Source organism: Lissotriton vulgaris, chromosome 12, assembly GCF_964263255.1.
Source record: "Lissotriton vulgaris chromosome 12, aLisVul1.2, whole genome shotgun sequence".
In the NCBI taxonomy this organism is placed as follows: domain Eukaryota; kingdom Metazoa; phylum Chordata; class Amphibia; order Caudata; family Salamandridae; genus Lissotriton; species Lissotriton vulgaris.
The window spans coordinates 741,211,146-741,229,120 of NC_141700.1; the positions used below are offsets into that span (position 1 = coordinate 741,211,146).

Below are 17,975 nucleotides of genomic sequence, written 5' to 3' on the forward strand. Positions count from 1 at the left end.
CCGCCGCAATTTTAAGAATAAGGGATGCACCCGCCACTGTGGCGGGCGCATCATAATAGCCCACATAGGACCCCCGTCCCTATGGCGGCCGGTCCCTTCCACTGCGAGGATGGCAGGCAGGCAAAGTCCACCCGCCATCCTAATGATGGCCTTAATATTCATACCAGTGGCCATTGCCTGATTATGTGTAGCATATATTTTAAGTTGATATTTTTTACATCTGTTTTTTACATCAATATTTTTGATTCAATATTATTGTACTTGCCTGTTTAAGTATAGGGAGTCGATATTTTTGTATTTGATATTTTTACATCAATATTTTTGTAAAATATATTTTTTTCATCGATATTTCATCAGGGAACCAGTGCCATGGTCGATCATTTGGCACTCTTTATGGCAAAATCTTTCCTGTGAGCTTTATCTTTTCTATCCTTTTGTGTAACCTATGTATTAATATCCTTACTGGACTCAATTAGAGCTATCTTTTTCGTTCTATTAAACAACAAATTGTCAAGACAACAATGATTATACACACTCCTAATGTATTTTCCTTTTCTATATTATGAACTGCTTCAATGTCGAAATACTCTATTTTGTATGAGAATATTATTATTCATTGGCTTATCAAAAATTAAATTAAAATAAAAAATTGAAAAAGAGGAATGTTTACGGTCAAATTACAAGACCTCATCAACCCTTAATACTGAAACTGTTAAAGGAGTGTGCGTATATCATACTTTACCTCTGGCTTTAATGAGTATTGAGCCTCTACCTGTGGTTCAATCTTAAGGGGAATCACTTGTGACACAATATCTTTAGCCTATGTTATTTGATTTCCATACAGTGCCTGAGCTTGCTGCATGGTGCATTTGTGTGAAAACTTGTCCTTGAGATCATCAGGCACCAAGGAGGAAATCATGTTGTTTAATACTTGTAACTCTTGTAATTTGCTGGATCTTATTTATGCAAAATTACAATATCATTACAAAAGATTATTCAGCATTACAGGAGAACTGCAACCCAGAAGTTAGCGCTACTTTCTTAGCACAAAATGCACTCTTGAATTAAAAAAGGACCCAAGGATGCATTTTGCGATATACAAATAGCACTAGATGCAACAGAACACGAACATCAGCAGCCCCTCACGCTTTCTAAGCTAATAGTGCTTGTGCTTCTGAGGTAAGATGTCTGTGCCACATTACTCAACATTATACAATCGGGTATGATCACATAATTGTCAGTCATTTTTTGGCAAAGCATAATGCAAAATTACCATAATTCCAATTAATCCAGTGTAAATAAAATTACCCCATGATTAACTATTAACCCCTCTCCACGACGTGTGGAGGACAATCATCCTCAGACAGGATGGTATCATAGGAATCTGATAAATGTGAATATTAAACAACAGGTGTAAAGTTCCAGAAAAAATGGAGAAGACTTTGAACTCATATGGATTCTGAAAATCCAAGCATCACACAAAGAGCTTGGCCATTCAGCAGGAGAGTGGTAAGGGTGGAGATTGTAACTGGTTTTGCATTTAGGAGCACACGATTACACATATCTTAATAAAGTATGGTGTGGTAGCATACTGTTCTTTACAGACAACATATTTTTCATTGAAATTGCCTCTAAATCTGCACAGAGGCACACCTTTACCGATATATCTAAATAGCACAAATACATTAATCTATTATTTGTTATTTGTACAACTCCAAGTGTCTTGACTTCTTTTCATCCTATGAAAATATTTGTTTCCATCACACTTCAGAATTCGAAAAAGCACTTCATTTGTTCTTTCTTAACTATTTATTTGTTATGGGTACATTTATATAGGTTCCTTACTGTGTATTAGAAGAAAAAAATATCATACACCCTTTCCTTATATACCAGCAAGATTGTCCTATATTTCACTTTACAAAACCCATGCACTTTGCAGTAAGAGAATTATTAGCAAACATCAATCTCTGTGTTAAAAAATAAAAAGTAATATTTCAGAAGACCTAGTCTGACATTTAACCTGTCTGAGCACACAGCCAATGTGGCAAGATAAAAACACCACTACTTCCAGCACCTGTGGGCATGCCTGTCCCTGTACATGGGAGGTACAGAAGGCAAGTCAATACAGAACAGAGTAAAGAGGAGAGGTCTACTGTACACAAACTTGATTCCCCCTGCAAAGTTCATGGAGCCCCCCCCCCCCCGGACCCAGTAAGGAGCTATTAGGCCAGGGGCCTGTTGCCCCCTATGCACAGTGCCAGAGAGAGACCCCTGGAGCAGGGGCCCCCACCCCACAAGGCAGGGGCTGCAGGGCCTAATGTCAAGCCACTTATTGTAGAGCCATCTCCAAGGTCATGGGCATCCGGGTCACACAAAATAGCATTAAAGGCGGCTGGACAGTACGTTTTCCATCAGAGTATGTCTTCTAATTGTATTACAGGTCTACAGATTTTAGTATGCTTATTGCAGATAACATTAGGGACAATTAACATGACTGGGGCATTAGGTAGATGTGTTTCTGTATTTTGTAAATGTTTCAATGGTCATGTTTCTGCCACTGCTATTGATACCCAAGTGGTATGTTTTCATCGGTAGATTAAGAGGTCCTCGTCACTCGCTTCTAGTGCCCACCCAAGAACCAGGATTTAAATGAAAAGAAGCTGGTGCGGATAATGTTCCCTTTTGCTTTTGTGTGAAGATTGTGAAATGTTATTTATAACTGCCACAGGATGATCTCACATATCAAATTGGCTAGATTTGACGGATGTATGACATTACAACGCATGCTTTTACCACGCATGCTTTTACAGCGCAAGTTTTACAACGCATGCCTTTACAACGCATAGTGTTGAGGGGTGCTGGATAGTGAATAGTTTAATTTACTATTCCAACTCCAGTCCCCGTGGATAGTAGGGAAGGTGTTGGATAGTAAATTAAATCTATTCACTATCCTGGAGCGCCCCCCAGCGCAATGCGTTGTAATGGATGCGTTGTAAAAATTGCGATGTAAAGGCACTGCGTGGTAAAAGTTGCGTTGTAAAGGATGTTTCCCAGATTTGACACATTGCATCTGCAATTCATGAAATGCAAGACCTATAAGGCGATTCTCCAGTCTAAGGTTATGGATCCTGTGGAAGACAAGTCCTGCTACCCAAACTTTGTGGGCATCCCACCAGCTCAGAGAAGATGTCTTCACACCAGGACTCTCCTTTCCAGGTAACCCTCCCATTGCAAGGACCCACGGTCAATTTATGCTGAGAAAGGGATTGATAGATTTCAGTGTAAAAGATACAAGCCATATACAAAGACAAATAAGTACAAATAAAATATTTATGCTGCCTCTCTGTTGTGGGTTCCAAGTCTGCTCCAATATGTATTGGAACTTTAGTATATTTGTATCTTAATCTAAGACTAAAGAGGGCTCATCTTACTGTTTCTCTTTAATTCGGAATCTTCTACACTAAACTGCACTTTATTCTAGCTAAACAATGATAAGCAGATATTTATGGAACATGCTTATTTTTTGCACACTTTGCATACATGTAAGGAAGCTAAAATCCTTCTGCATGTTGCTACATAATCAGTGAGGTACAGCCCTTTCTAATGTTTGTTTCCTTAAACTAATTCTAGTATCTTTTTGCAACAAATATCTAACTGCCTTTTTGTGTGTGTTTTTTTTGCTCTATGGCTTGCACTTGTATTCTTCATGTCTGCAAAATAATTGTTCTTTCATCTGAAAGAGCAGCACACCAAGGGGAAGATTTACAAGCCCCTTGCGCCACTTTTGCGTCACTTTTAACATGGGAAAAGTGACGCAAAAGTGGAGCAAAGGGCTTGTAAATCATTTAAGCGTCTGTGGGAAGGGTGATGGTGTGACCCTTTATCATAAGGAATTAAGTAACCCCTACTATTCATTATATGGATATGGATATTACAAGTCACCTCAGAGTTCCATGACCTTGTAAAGGAACTTAGCCTTTGGCCTCGGTCTTCTATATTGTCACATAACTCCTTGGTGACTTTGCATATCCTTAAAGTTTAAGCCAGTGGGTACTTTATCTCATATACAGTAAAGCTGGAGCAGATGAGCTTTACTGTAGGACCTATCCCAAGTGCTAAGCACACAACAGGTAATTTAAATACGTGTGCCAATCCTCCCTGGAGCAGATTGCTTTGTGCCAAGATGTTCTCTGAGATTGTGAACGCAAATTACGGATCTGCATTAAAAATAAGGAAATGAGCTAATAAGTTCCCATTTTCCACAGGTTATTTTCCGATTTTTTTCACTCGCATTTGCAAAAACTTTTAGAGATAAGCCAGTGATAAGTGCAAGCACCATGCAAATTGTATTAAAAATTAGTATAAATCTGTAGTAGTGCAAAAATCAAATCAATAGGTAATGAGGTCTGTTAAGTCAAGAACTAACATGGAACCCAGATGCCTCGTTTCAAACAGCCATTGGAAACCAGAAGAGGCCCACAGAACGAAGAAACATTCACATCGCTTTAAAAGAGCGGCAGTGATGTTCCAAATAAAAAAAAATCAAGTTTATTCAGTTTTTTACTTGCCCTCCCCGTCCTCCCCACCACCAGCGTCCGCAGAATTACGAAAATGACACTCGAAGGAATACACACATACACACACATTAAATGAAGTCAATTATCTCACGCGCACACCAACGAACACCTTGCCCCCGCCCTACACGTCCCTCCCACACGCGCGCACGCGAAACATCTTCAGAGCTCTATAAAGGGAAGCGCTCGACATGACTCGAACAGCACAGAGGCGCGAGGCCTGGCGGCGGGAGGAGAGCTTCTCAGAGAGAAATAAACTGCAGGTTTTGAAACCCCTCTGCAGATGGAAGTTAGGAGCCCTCTGCCCACAGTAGCAGAATTAAGAGGATGCAAAAAAAATCTATTGCGTTGCGTTAGTCTTTTAGAAATGCCTGGTGCTCAGAGAGGTGCAGTATATATGATTTGAGGAAATTATAGCTTTGCATTTAGGTTAAAGCACGCGCCGCTCCTTGATATGAACTTTGAGGTGTGTGCCTGCTTAGAACGACGAATATATCAGTATACGTCATCGCTGCCTTGTAGATGCAAGAATTGAAGGCAGGGTCGGGGTTTCCTCCTTGCAGTTTCAGGTGTTGGTTGTGATTTTTTTTAATTTGTCATAAATAGTCCCTAAGAGTTTGGTCAGGAGTTGCAGGGAAGGGACCGACTCTTCCCTTCTATCTGACAGGGGTCGCAGCAACACTCCTGAAGGCGTAGATTGCATTAGGTTAGCAGTACCTTCACGTGTTCAACAAATATCACAAACTGAACCATCTCCTGGCTCTAAAATAAAGCTGGAATGATTACCAAACTCAATGGTGCTCATGATATCCACCTCAGGAGACTGAAGGCCATTTCAGCCCTGCTCACTGCTATATAAGGCACATCCCTTCAGACGAAACAATGCATAGATCTCCCCACCGAGAAGACCTTGTAAGGAAGGGGCACCAAGCCCTCCACTCTCAGAAGGTCCTGCTCTATCTGCTGATACACTGTGTGCTGCCGGAGTCGGTCGCCCAGAGGACCGGGCAAGGATGCCGACTACACAGCCATGAGGTAACCGGGCTCTCCAGGGATGGAGATGTCATACTAGGTGGGATATTTCCACTCCATGATGACGTGGACATCCAAAAGACCACCTTCACGGTGCAACCTCCACCGATAAGTTGCCAGAGGTACTGTCAATTATCCTGTGTTATTTAATTATAGCTAAACCACTCAGGGTGCTGGTGGTGATTGCCTCCTTTTCAAATGTAATGCAATGTGTAGGGAGTTGTGTGGGGTTAGACTGTGAACTCTGACGGGCATGTGAAGAGTAGCGGCGGGTGGTCAGATAGGAAGTTTGCTTGTACAGCTGCTAATGTGCATACACTTGGGGAGGTGCAGGGCTGGCACTGAGTTAAGAGGACAGATGGATTTCATCAAAGGGGTGGATGATCAGATCTGTGGGATTGGGTATCATGGGAGGCTCGAGCAGAGATGCAGAACATCTTAGGAGAGCATTTGACACAGGAGGGGACTTGTAAAACCTCATGGAGTGCGGTTTCAGAGCTGTACATTTAGCACCACGGATAAGGAGAGGAGCTGCTCTCATGGGGTGCACTGAGAGCTTGGCCTTAGGATTGGCTCAGGGTGGGGGCGGCAGGTCCCTATGCAAGTCATTGCCCGATCGGTTCAGTGAGTCCCAGCATCAGGGACATTTTAAGACATGGGCGAAGTGGGCAATTGCCCAGGACCCCCACCTTCCAAGGGGCACATGGGAAAGTGATCTGTCTCAGATCTGTTTCTACATTTCACTTTTTGACATTCAGTATTGTTTGGCATCATGTGTCTTTAATTAGCAGAAAATGGGTAATAAAATGAAAACCTTGCAAAGGAAATATCCTAAAAAACTTATTCTCACTGCCAAAATCCTCCATGGTACAAGCTGCAAGACTTGAGTTGGGAATTACCTCTTGGGCGGCAACTGCCTGTATGACACTAATTTGCTTTTGGCAGCACCTAGGGTCTGAAGAGCACTTAAATATTTCCCAGTGATGTAAAAGGGAAATTGTTACTAGTGAAATGACCTGGGCGAAACAGACAAGAGCCGCATTAAGTGAAGCATATGGAGAGTTGGGTTTAAAATTATGTCCGCAACTGAGTCACCCAAGCATAGCTAAGAAAGAACTAAGAATACTGGGAGCTGAGACCTCCCGCACATATGATAGAGAGTACCTCTTGCAGAAAGTTTTGGTGTCACATATGACTCTTGCTTAGGAATCTAATGAACAGTACCCCTACCTAGACAGATTGCCGAGCTTCCACCTAAGACGGGAGGTAATAAAAGTGCAAATGGGGATAAACCCCTGCTATGGGAATATTGAGATCAAAAATTTTATGTTGCATAGTAATGGTACCTGTACTTGTGCATTAGGTAATCATTGCAATATTGTGCATATTTTACTAGATTGTACGAAGTTTTTAGATTCTCGGAAAGAGATTTTATGCCCAATATTTAAAATATATATCATCAGAAATAGGATGCACGCCGTTAGCCTTCCAGTTGAAATGAAGAACCTAGACAATGATTGTGCTATTGGGAAATTTATGAGTAAGCTCAGGGTGTTCCTCAAGTGTACAGAGTAAAATACTATTATTTTATATGAGCACTCGGGGTAAGGTAATGCTTTGCATGTAAAAGGTAATGGTACGGCTTGGAATTCCTTGGAAGGATTCTGAGGAAGATGAAATACATTTGTATCTTACATGAAGGAAAATGAGTTTTTTATGATATGTATTTATACCATGTTTCTAATATGATTCTGGCTATATTTTAATAACAATTTTATGTATAGGGTACACTTTTATGGTTGTAACAATCAAATAAAGTTTTCTTACTGACAAAGGAGAACATTTTAACTTCTATTTAATATTCAAACTTTACATGTTTGCTGCATTGTACAGCACACATACAAAGTGGGAAACGTATTAAAGCATTTCATTGGAAGGCACCCGTTCTAGTACTAAATCTATGTTTAAAAAAATGCACACACTTATTGTGCAAAGGTGTGTTTGTAGGCACATGAAATCCTAAAGTACTCCAGTGCTGGGGGGTTGAAAAACAGCACATTTGCTGTGCCATGCTACTTTGAGTCACAATTTAGTAAATGTCATCCTACTTATGGATCCAGCACCAGAACGAAAGTAGATAGTGCAGCTCAATTGTGAGTTGCAGCCACAGAGCTGTTTGCGGGTTCTTCTGCTTGAATTACCGTGGAGTCAGCCAGTCAGTCTTGAAGTGCAGTGGCAGAGGTGTGCAGCAGTCACAATACTGTAATAAAGCGTGTCCTGCTGCTGAGTGGCGCGATAGGTCTGCAAAGCGGCACGTGGATCACCAGAAAGGCACACAGGAGTGTGATGCAGGTCAGGAGTATCCTGTAAGTGCATGGGTATCAGTTCTGTACTTTGCAGATTGTGCTGGACATCAGCATTTTATTCTATAAATAGAATTACATAGAACTGTATTACATTTTAATAATGACATTTTAATTATGGAATTTTTGTAAGAATGTATAATGTATATGAATTGTTGTTCTTTTACTTGCGGTACTTTTATGAATTTTATGAAATTCGAATAAAGGTCTTTTGAACTTGAACTTGAAATAGAACTATCTTTTGTGCATCATAGGAATGTAATTGTATGTGTTGAGTAATGAGGTGCATTGGCAGAGCTCCATCTAGAGGCCATGATTATAACAAATGAGCGCTAAAGGTTGCTATTGTGGTGCCATGATATCAATAGTGTAGCCTCGTACAATTCCATCACAACTTGGATTAATTATTGAGAATTATGCTTAAAAATGTATTGCAAAAAAAATCTGAATTTTTAGTTTATTGTGTATATTTTAGGTTCCGCCCCAAGAATTACCGAGCACTTCAAGCCATGGTGTTTGCAATTGAGGAGATTAATGCAAATCCCAACATTTTACCCAATATTACCATTGGCTTCCAAATCTATGACTCATGTAGGATAATGCAGAGATCCCTTGAGGGTACACTATGGATCCTTGCAGGTAAAAATGAGTCTGTTCCAAATTTCTACTGTCGGGAGAAGCTCCAACTCATGGGCATCATTGGGGATGCTGGGTCATCGGGCTCCATCGTCATGGCACGGGTACTTGGGCTGTACAGACTCCCCCAGGTAAGAATTTGAGAAAAAAGTGATTCCTAAAACTAAACTCATGATGAAGGATTTATGCACTTTTATTTTATTTTATACATTTTTGCAATTTTATATTGTGAGTACAAGGCCCAAAGGTATCAGAGCAACATACAAAAATAACAGGTTACGGGGATTACAGCGAGTTCCAGTTCTAGTAATTAAACTCAGACATTTACATCAGTAGATGTGTGCAACGGTTATCTTATGAGAAAATTGCAGCAGTTGGTCAAAGGTTGTACACAGTTGAAGCATCGATTTAGTTGGTCGGGTCACATAACAAAGGTAGTTCACATACTAGTGGAGAGACTACTTAAGTATGGCTGAGGGTGACTAACCAAGGTGTCTGTCAAATAGGAGGAGATTAATGAGATCCTATTTGAAGGTGATTGGACAGGCAGTTAGGCAGGAGGGAGGGAGGCAGAGAGTTCCAGATTCTTGTGGCACTACCAGAGAATGACTGGCTCATGTATATTTCTTGACTGAAGGTGAGGGGTTCAAGGAGCAGGGATTGGGAATGTATAAAACCCTTGTTTGCTCCATAGATTTTCAGTTTTTTGTTTAAATAGGAGGGCGAAGTGGAGTACAGTGCCGTTTGGGTAATGCAGGCAGTTTTGAATTGGGCATGCGCTTAAATGGGAAGTCAGTAGAGGGTTAGCAGGGCATGGGAAATGTGGTCACATTTCTTGAGACCTGAAACGAAATGTGCTGCTGCATGTACTGCTGCTCTCAGAGGGCCTAGGTCAACTTTGGGAATGCCTCAGAGATGGCCAATTCCATAATCTAGTCTGGGGCAAACAAGAGACTGCTCCACTGTTTTGAGGTCCTGTTCCAGGATCAATTGTCTGATGCCCCAATTCTGCATAAGTTGGTGTCATATGTTTTTGGCCAGGGCTTCGATGTGGCTGTGAAGATTGAGATAGTTGTCAAGGGTAATACCAAGTGGGCTAGCACTGTGGTCAATGGCAGGGCAGCCATCCAGGGCGGGAAAGTGGGAAGGTGGAGGAGAATCCCAGAGTTCCTGAGAATCACACATAGTGGTTCTAGGTAGAGGTTAAAGAGGGTTGGGGAGAGGATCAAGCCTTGAGGGACCTCTTGAAGTATGCTTACTGTTATCAAGAACAAGTTGCCCATTTTCACAATTTTGGAACGATTGATTAGGTCTAGAGAGAGTCATTTGAGGACTGAGCCTCCACATCCTGTGAGTTGTTCTAGAGTGCAAATTCTGTCCAGATGGTTGACAGTGTCAAATGCAGCAGCCAAATCCAGAAGAACCAGGAGTTACTGGAGTCAAAGATCATAAGAGAGTCCTCGACTATTTGACGGATCACAGTTTCTGTACTGTGGCCCTGTCAGAAACCTGATTGGAGACTGTCTAGGAGGTTATCTGTTCGAATGTGTGAACCAATTTGGAATGCTATGTAACTTTTAATAAATTTGACTAAAAATGGGTGTGTGGAGACTGGGCAGTAGTTGTTCATGTTCTTTGGGTCGAGGGGGAATATTTTCAGGAGAGGAGTGACTTGACCCACTTTTAGTTGTTCTGGAAATAGGTCCTGTTGGTGAGAGGAGTGGACCATTTTGGTCCATATGGGGAGTAGGTATTGATTTGCTAATAGAACCTAGAATGGTGTCTTGAAGGTGGTTGGAGGGTTTCTCTTTGGAGTTATTCACTGTAGGTCCGGTTCAGGAATGGAAAAAAAATATGACTATGAATGCAGAGCCTTACATAGTAGAATCTGCACTGTTTCTGGGGAGTCGCTTGTGGGTAGCAATAAATGGTTTTGGCTACTGATGACTTAGGAGCTTTAGTGGTCGAGGGGTTTGTAGTCTGCACAATAACCTCAAACAGGAGCTTCGGTCTCTTCTTTGCAGAATTCCAAAGGAATCTGATATGGGAGGATTTGGCTCTGAAAACTCAGTCTTTGTATTATTTTTGTTTTGAGAAGCTTAATCAAACGCAGGTGAGAGGGTTCTAGTCTCCATTCTTTCTCCCATGTTCTGCTAAGCTTCTTTCTTTGTAAATTTCTTTTGAGAACCAAGGACAAGAGGGTTTTGTTCTGAATAATTTGCAAATAAGGGATATGGGATTCTGTGCAGGAATTATACTTGTTGGTGCCCACATTAATAACAAGGTGAGATGTAATTGAAATTAGGGTATAAAGGGCTGTGATGGCCATGGCTTCTGTGTCAAGGCTGAGTGTGTCCCTCAACCATATTTTCTCTTTCTTGGATTGCCTGGATGTTTTGGTATGAGAGCATGATGAAGCAAATTGGGCAGACAACAGCGGGAAGAGAGAAGGAGGGGGTAGTGAAAATTGTGGCTGCAGGAAAAGAGGTAGAGTGGGTAGTTGAATTTGCGGCTGCATAACTCACTTCATTACAACAAGCCCACTTTAAATCTGCCCATTTAGGATGCATACATATGATGCTGGATGTGAGTAAATTGCAGTGACAATTGAGCCATTTAATTAGCACAGTAAATGTATATCCAATCATCAAATTTCCATAAGGACATATAACAAATAGGTCAAGTTGGTCAATGCGCAGTACTTTATATATTCTCCCAATGATAATGTTTTATATAGTGTGTCATATTGCACCTCTGAAAGTTCACAGTGCTGTAAACAACAGATGACCATGTTGCCAAATTCACAGTTTGCAATTTATTAACCTCAGAAGGATGGACAACTAATAGGCCAATTACGATGCAGTTGAAACGGCTCTAACCCTACGGCATTGTAATCAGCAGTTTGAATTCATTTCCGACTGACCCATTGGATGGAGTTGGTCGGAAATGAATCCAAACTGGATTTCTGAATGGCTTCCAATGGGCTCGGAGAGCCCGTCTGCCATTCGCAAAGCCTCCTGTAATCCTAACGTGAGCTCTTTCTGCCCAAGGGATTGCAATGTCAGATTACAGCAGCCTTTCTGTGCCAGTCTTTCTGACACAGAAATGCTGTTGGAAGACGATTTTGGTGGCCCCTTGCAGGGCCCCCATGGGTGCAAGGCCTCCAGATGGTGGCGAAAAGGGCACCTATGGTGCCCCTCCTGTTGATCTCTGCACCTCATGGCAGGCATTTTGAGGTGCTTGCCACGGGTTGCAGGGACGAACTGCACCTTTTCTCGTTACAATGAACGCATGCATTCTGGTCAAAATGCATGCTCCCATTGTAAAAAATAGGACTGCGACCGAACAGTGTTCAATTGTATCCTAATCGCTGGTTTTGACCCCCGACAGGAGGTCGGTCGGTCCCAGTATCCGATCTATGTCAGACATTCGACATTGAAATCAACAATCAAAGTCTAAAATTCCCCAGACCCAATTCAAAGAATTTGATTTGACTAACTCTTGTAGTACTACTGAGTTCCAGGAGTAAGCCAAAAGTGACCAATGTGCACTCTTGGTTTACTCCTGAAACTCATGCAAAAATCAAGAGTTCTACACGAGAAAGTCATGCCTGATCATATAGCGATCTGTTTCACTTAGACCCTACATGTTTAAAATCATGCCTTTTTTCAATTAGATGTTCACCATAGTGTCTCCCTCTGAAAGGCACTCTTCTATTCCTCTGCTATTCTTGTCTTTGCCGCCCTGGTTTGTATTATTAATCACTGAATATAGTTTGTGATAGTAATGAGATATGCAATTTATTCAGAAGAAATACCTGTGTTTTGTTGCAGATCAGTTATGTGTCATCAAGTCCCATTCTAAGTGACCGGAACCAGTTCCCTTCTTTCTTCCGAACCATCCCCAGTGACACTTTCCAGTCTCAGGGACTGGCTGAGATACTTTTACACTTCGGTTGGACATGGGTTGGCCTCCTAGCTGAAGACAATGACTATGGACAGCTTGGGGCCACGTTATTGAAAAGAGAACTCGAAAAGGTGGGAGCATGCATCGCATTCTCTGAGAATATTATCCTCAGCCGGTCTGATAGAAATGCCTTACATATAATCCAAGTGATACAGAGCTCAACAGCCAATGTCATTGTTGTCTTCTGTAGTGATGCTGGAGTCAGTCCTCTGATGGAGGAGATGTCAAAATACAAAGTGACTGGGAAGGTCTGGATTGCCAGTGAGGGGTGGTCCATTTCCACCACCTTATCAATTGAGAGGTTTTCCAATATACTAACGGGCACCATCGGGTTCGCAACCCGCAGTGAAGAGATACCTGGCTTCATAGAGCATCTCAACAGAGTACATCCTTCAAGATATGCACCTGACATATTTGCTCAAACGTTTTGGGAAGAAGCTTTTGGATGCCAATGGATGGACCAGAAGCAGGTTATGAATGCCTGGGATAATGTATCAAAAGTATGTACAGGCAAGGAGAACCTAGAGCTCCTTCTCATCGGATACAATGATGAAACCCATTTCAGAGGACCCTACAATGTTTATATAGCAGTCTATGCAAATGCTTGGGCATTGAACAGTTTAATTTCCAGAATAGTCAGTTTTTTCAAAGGCTCCCAAGAAGACATTTTGGACTTCAAACCATGGCAGGTACTGGAAAACACATTTTTTCAGGGTTCACAAACCATACATGCCAACTACTGTGAACACCTCTACTGGCTGAATAAAACACATATTTATGCCTTGGCAGTTAAAACATAGAAAAATGTGCTTTAATATGATGACAGTATGGTACATTGGTGTGTCACATACTGGTACATTCATGTCTTCCACCCCACCCTAACTGCTCTTTAGTCATTCTCACAGACCTCTGCTGCCCAGATGGCCAAAGGCAAAATCTTTCTGTGATTGCTCGGTAACACAATGGCTTGTGTATGACTCTGTAGTCAGTGAGTTGCTCTGAAATCCTATTGAATCACTTTTTTTTTTGTCCTCATATATGCCACCAGATTTTGTGTGCTCTAGATGGGTCTCGCTGTCGCCTCTTATACTGACATTTCCGAGCCCGCCCTGGAGACAGTATCATAGCAGACAGGGATGTCCCAGAGGTAGGTTGTTTTCTTTATCCAACTCCCCTTAGCCGGTGATGGAAAGCTTTAAGCCTGGGGGAGGACAGGACCGACACAACCTCTGGCATAATCATCGGACCATTTACTTGTTGGACCAGACCTCAAGTTTAGACCAGACATTCTCAGTATTCTCATTACGTCCAACCATATCCATCTTACATACTTCCATTATATATTTTAAGCATTCTGCAAATCTGGGGGGAGCAGTTGACTTCCACTCTTTGCAAATTTGTCTCCTAGCAATAACTACTACATAAAAGATAAGCTGTGTATCTTAACTGTTAATGTTATAGTCTTTGAGTAAACCAAAAAATACAAGTCTAGGTGAGCATATAATAGTTGTTGTTAACACCTCACCTAGAAAACCAACTATCGCTCTCCAGTAATCCTGAATTACCGGACACTCCAAAAAGATATGGACATCATCTGCTGCGTCATGATTGCAATGGGGACAGTAATAGTTATTTTGCGTTATCTTATGTAATTTAGCCGGGGTCCAATATACTCTATAGACTGTAAATAAGTGATTCCGTCTTAAATTGGCTGGCTTAATTAATCTCTGGGACAGGGTGAAGGAGTCTAACCATATTTTACTACATTCTTCGGGATGTTCCGCTATACTGTTTTCCCATAGATTTATCACCTCCGAATGTAGTATATTCTCTTCATCCTTGATTATCAACTTATACCAAAAAGATACTTCTTTTATCCATCTCCCCCCCCTACAAATTGCATCAAGAAGTGCTGGATCTTTTTCCCGCTGCAGATTCAGACTTGACCACCAGGCAGATAATTGATAATATTTAAGCCTGGTCAGGTGTCCATTTGTAAGTTGTGTTAAGGAGTTCCAGTCCATTAGGCCCGAGTCTACCCATAGATCTCCCCACTTTTGTAATCCAGCTATTCTCAAAGGTTGTGAAAGCTGATCTTGGAGACATAGGGGGGTTCCCGGGGAATCCCAAATTGGAGTGTACGTTTGATAAAAAGGAATATTCAAAACCTTCCGAATAAACCCCCAGTTTTTAAGTGCGGTCTGAAGTATCTTAAGGCGAATTAAAAAAAAAAAATTCTGGTCTCCGAACTTAAATAAGAAGTAGTCATGGCCATAAGGTAGATCGTAAAGTAAAGCCTGGAACAAGCGGCCCTGTGATGATGCATCTAACGTATTAGCAAGTAGCCTGAAGTTTTTAAAGTGAAAGGCATGACAATATGATAATAAATCTGGGAGGGCTAAACCTCCGATTTTTAGACCCCTCCTCAATTTTTTCCAGGCTATCCTAGAAGATTTACAGGCCCATATAAATGATCCAATCTTACCCTGGAGATTAATAATGTCTTTCAAAGAGAATGATAAAGGGATGCAGTTATATAAAAAAGTCAATTTGGGAAGGATAGTCATTTTGATGAGATTAACTCAACCATAGATGTTTAGTGGCAGATTCCCCCATCTTGTTAAAGGTTTATTAATGTCTTTAACCACTGTCTGAAAACTAAATAATGGTATGTTCTTTAATTCTTGAGTTAAATAAATTCCCAAGTATCGCATTTTTTGTTTCACCCCCTGTATAGGTATGTTATTATTCCAGCCCATTATCTAGGTTTTCTCCTTATTAATCTGATAGCCTGATAATTTTCCAAATTCTTCTGATAAGTAAAATAGCCTGGGTATTGCTACATAGTGATTAGAAGTATATAAGAGGAGGTCATCTGCATACAGGGCAGTTTTTAGTGTCATATTACCCAGCTTGAAAGGTTGAATTGTATTGTCATCTCTAATTCCACAAACAAAAGGCTCCATGTAGACATCAAACAAAAGAGGGGATAAAGGACAACCCTGACTGGTGCCTCGAGATATGTCGAACCAATCAGATAATATTCCATTTACCAAGACTTTTGCCTTTGGGTTATGATACAATGATTTGACACCCTTAATAAAAGTTAGGGGGAACCCGAATGCCATCATTGTAGCCCATAGATACTTCCAGTTGACCTGATCAAAGGCCTTAGCTGCATCTATCGCAACCAGGGCAAGCGGGAGGTCTTTATCATTGGCATAATCTATAGCCCCTATCACTTGGAACGTTAATTCGTTTAGCTGTCTCCCTGGGATAAAACCTCTTTGATCAGTATGGATTATAGATTTTATTATCTTCGCCAATCTAGTTGCTAAGATTCCGGAGTATAGTTTCATATCCGTATTTAAAAGGGAAATTGGTCTGTACGACTCTATTCTCTTGGGGTCTTTATTAGGTTTTACTATGAGTGTTATTGTGGCTTCAGCCCATGAAGGGGGAATAGAGTAGCCGTGAGTTAATAAGAGGTTAAAAAGTGCGCTAAGTGTGGGTAATAGCTGATCTATATGGTCCATATAAATCTCAACCGGCAACCCATCTGAGCCTGCAGCTTTTCCCCGTTTCATTTTTTTTAGTTGGTTTAATATTTCCCCTTCTGTTATCTCACTTTCCAGGTATATTTTATCCAGTTCTGAAATTTGAGGTAGATTTTTCAAACGCAACCATGTTTCTATCTCATCCAGGTTAGGGTCTTTGTCTTCCGTGTAGAGGCTTCTCATGAAGCTCCTCGCTTCCTCTCTGATCTCGGCGTCTGCCTCTATCAGGTCTCCTGTCTGTCTTCGTAGTAAGGCTTTAATGCTGTTCCTCGTTCTTTCTTCTCTAGATTTCCAGGCCAGGAGGGCTCCACATTTTTCACCGTATTCGAAGTTCTTTAATCTACTGGTCTCCCACTTTTCTTTAAGAATTTTCTCGTCACAGACTTTAAGCTGAAGTTGTAGCTCAGTAAGTTCCTTCTCTAGCAAATGAACCCTTTCGGAATTAGTTAAAATTGCATTTTGTAACTCAAGATCCTTTCTTGTTATTACCGCCAGGTCTTCCTTTCTCTTAACTTTCATAGTCATTCTTTTATAAGTCATTAAAGAGCTTAAAACCCCTCTCACAAAAGCCTTATAAGCCTCCCACACTACCTGGGGGGTAGAGGTGCCTGAATTTATTATAAAAAATTCTGCAGTTCTCTCTTTAACATCTCTTTTTACTTGGTCATCTAATAAGAGTGATCTTTCTAGGGTCCATCTTATTTTTAAAGGACATAAATTCAATACAATTACCATTTCCAGTACTACATGGTCTGACATCCCTACAGGTATGAAGGAAAGGTAATTGATATCTGTGAGGAAATGCTGATCAACTAAAAAATGGTCGATCCTAGAGTAATTCTTATATTTCTTGCTATAGAAAGTAAACCCTGGTAAAGATCTGTATTTTTTCCTCCATACATCTAAGAGACTGAAGTCCTTCATTATAGCATCTAAGGTAGCGAGTGATTTTGTGGGAGCGTGATACTTAGCTATGGAAGTTCTATCTTGCTTCTGGTCGAAGACCAGGTTGAAATCACCTCCCAAGATTACCGGGCCAGTTGACCCTATTAATGCTGTCGCTAGCTTAGAAAGTGGACCGGGGTTATCATCATTTGGACCATAATATACAGCCAGCGTATATGGGATATTTTGAATATGTATTGCTGCTACCAGCCATCTTCCTGATTGGTCTGTCTCATATTTTTTCAAACTTATCCCACAATTTGCTCGAATTATAATGGAGACCCCCCTTGTGGTACCAGATTGCCTGGATCAGATTATTTCCTGAACCCACCTTAGTTTCTTAAAAAGGGAACTGCAGATATCTGCCTCCAGATGAGTTTCTTGAAGCATTATAAGATGCGCATCTGAGTTTTTTAAGAATTCTCAAATCCTATTCTGTTTCTTTTTTTCCCCCAAGCCATTGATGTTCCATGAGAGGGCTTTAAGCCTATATAAATTACTCATAACCCTGCTATCATTTCGTACCCATCCATAGCTATATACAAAATATTTTTACCTATATATGAGGATTTTTTTTATTTTTTTATTTTCTATCTTTTCTCCCTCTGCTCCCTCTACCCAGTGAACACCCTCCCCCCTGAGGAACCCCCCCAACATACCAGATGATGGCTTCGCCTTTTGGAGCACCTAGGAGGACCCCCTGACCGAATCAACTATGTTATAGCGAGTGAAAGGTGTAATGTTAATTAAGTTGTGTTCCCTATACCGCGATTTAGTGTTTCAGTGCTTCAATTTATTCTTTATTTAATCCCTTATTCCCTTATCCCTATACCCCTCACCCTTTCCTTGCTTCTCAAGTCTCTTTATTTATTATGATTTTTTTTTCCACCCTTTTTATATAT

At 41.1% G+C, this 17,975-nt stretch overlaps 1 protein-coding gene across 1 annotated transcript in view; it reads left to right on the forward strand.

Moving 5' to 3' along the window:
* The first annotated feature begins 5,591 nt into the window (after nt 1–5,591).
* The window catches only part of LOC147678516 (extracellular calcium-sensing receptor-like), a 48,631-nt gene continuing 36,247 nt past the window's right edge, over nt 5,592–17,975 (forward strand). Inside the window, exons 1-3 of the mRNA XM_086946588.1 lie at nt 5,592–5,728; nt 8,445–8,736; nt 12,439–13,260. Of these exons, the coding sequence (XP_086802714.1) occupies nt 8,479–8,736; nt 12,439–13,260 (1,080 nt within the window). The 5' untranslated portion in view covers nt 5,592–5,728; nt 8,445–8,478. The remainder of the gene's footprint in view (nt 5,729–8,444; nt 8,737–12,438; nt 13,261–17,975) is intronic.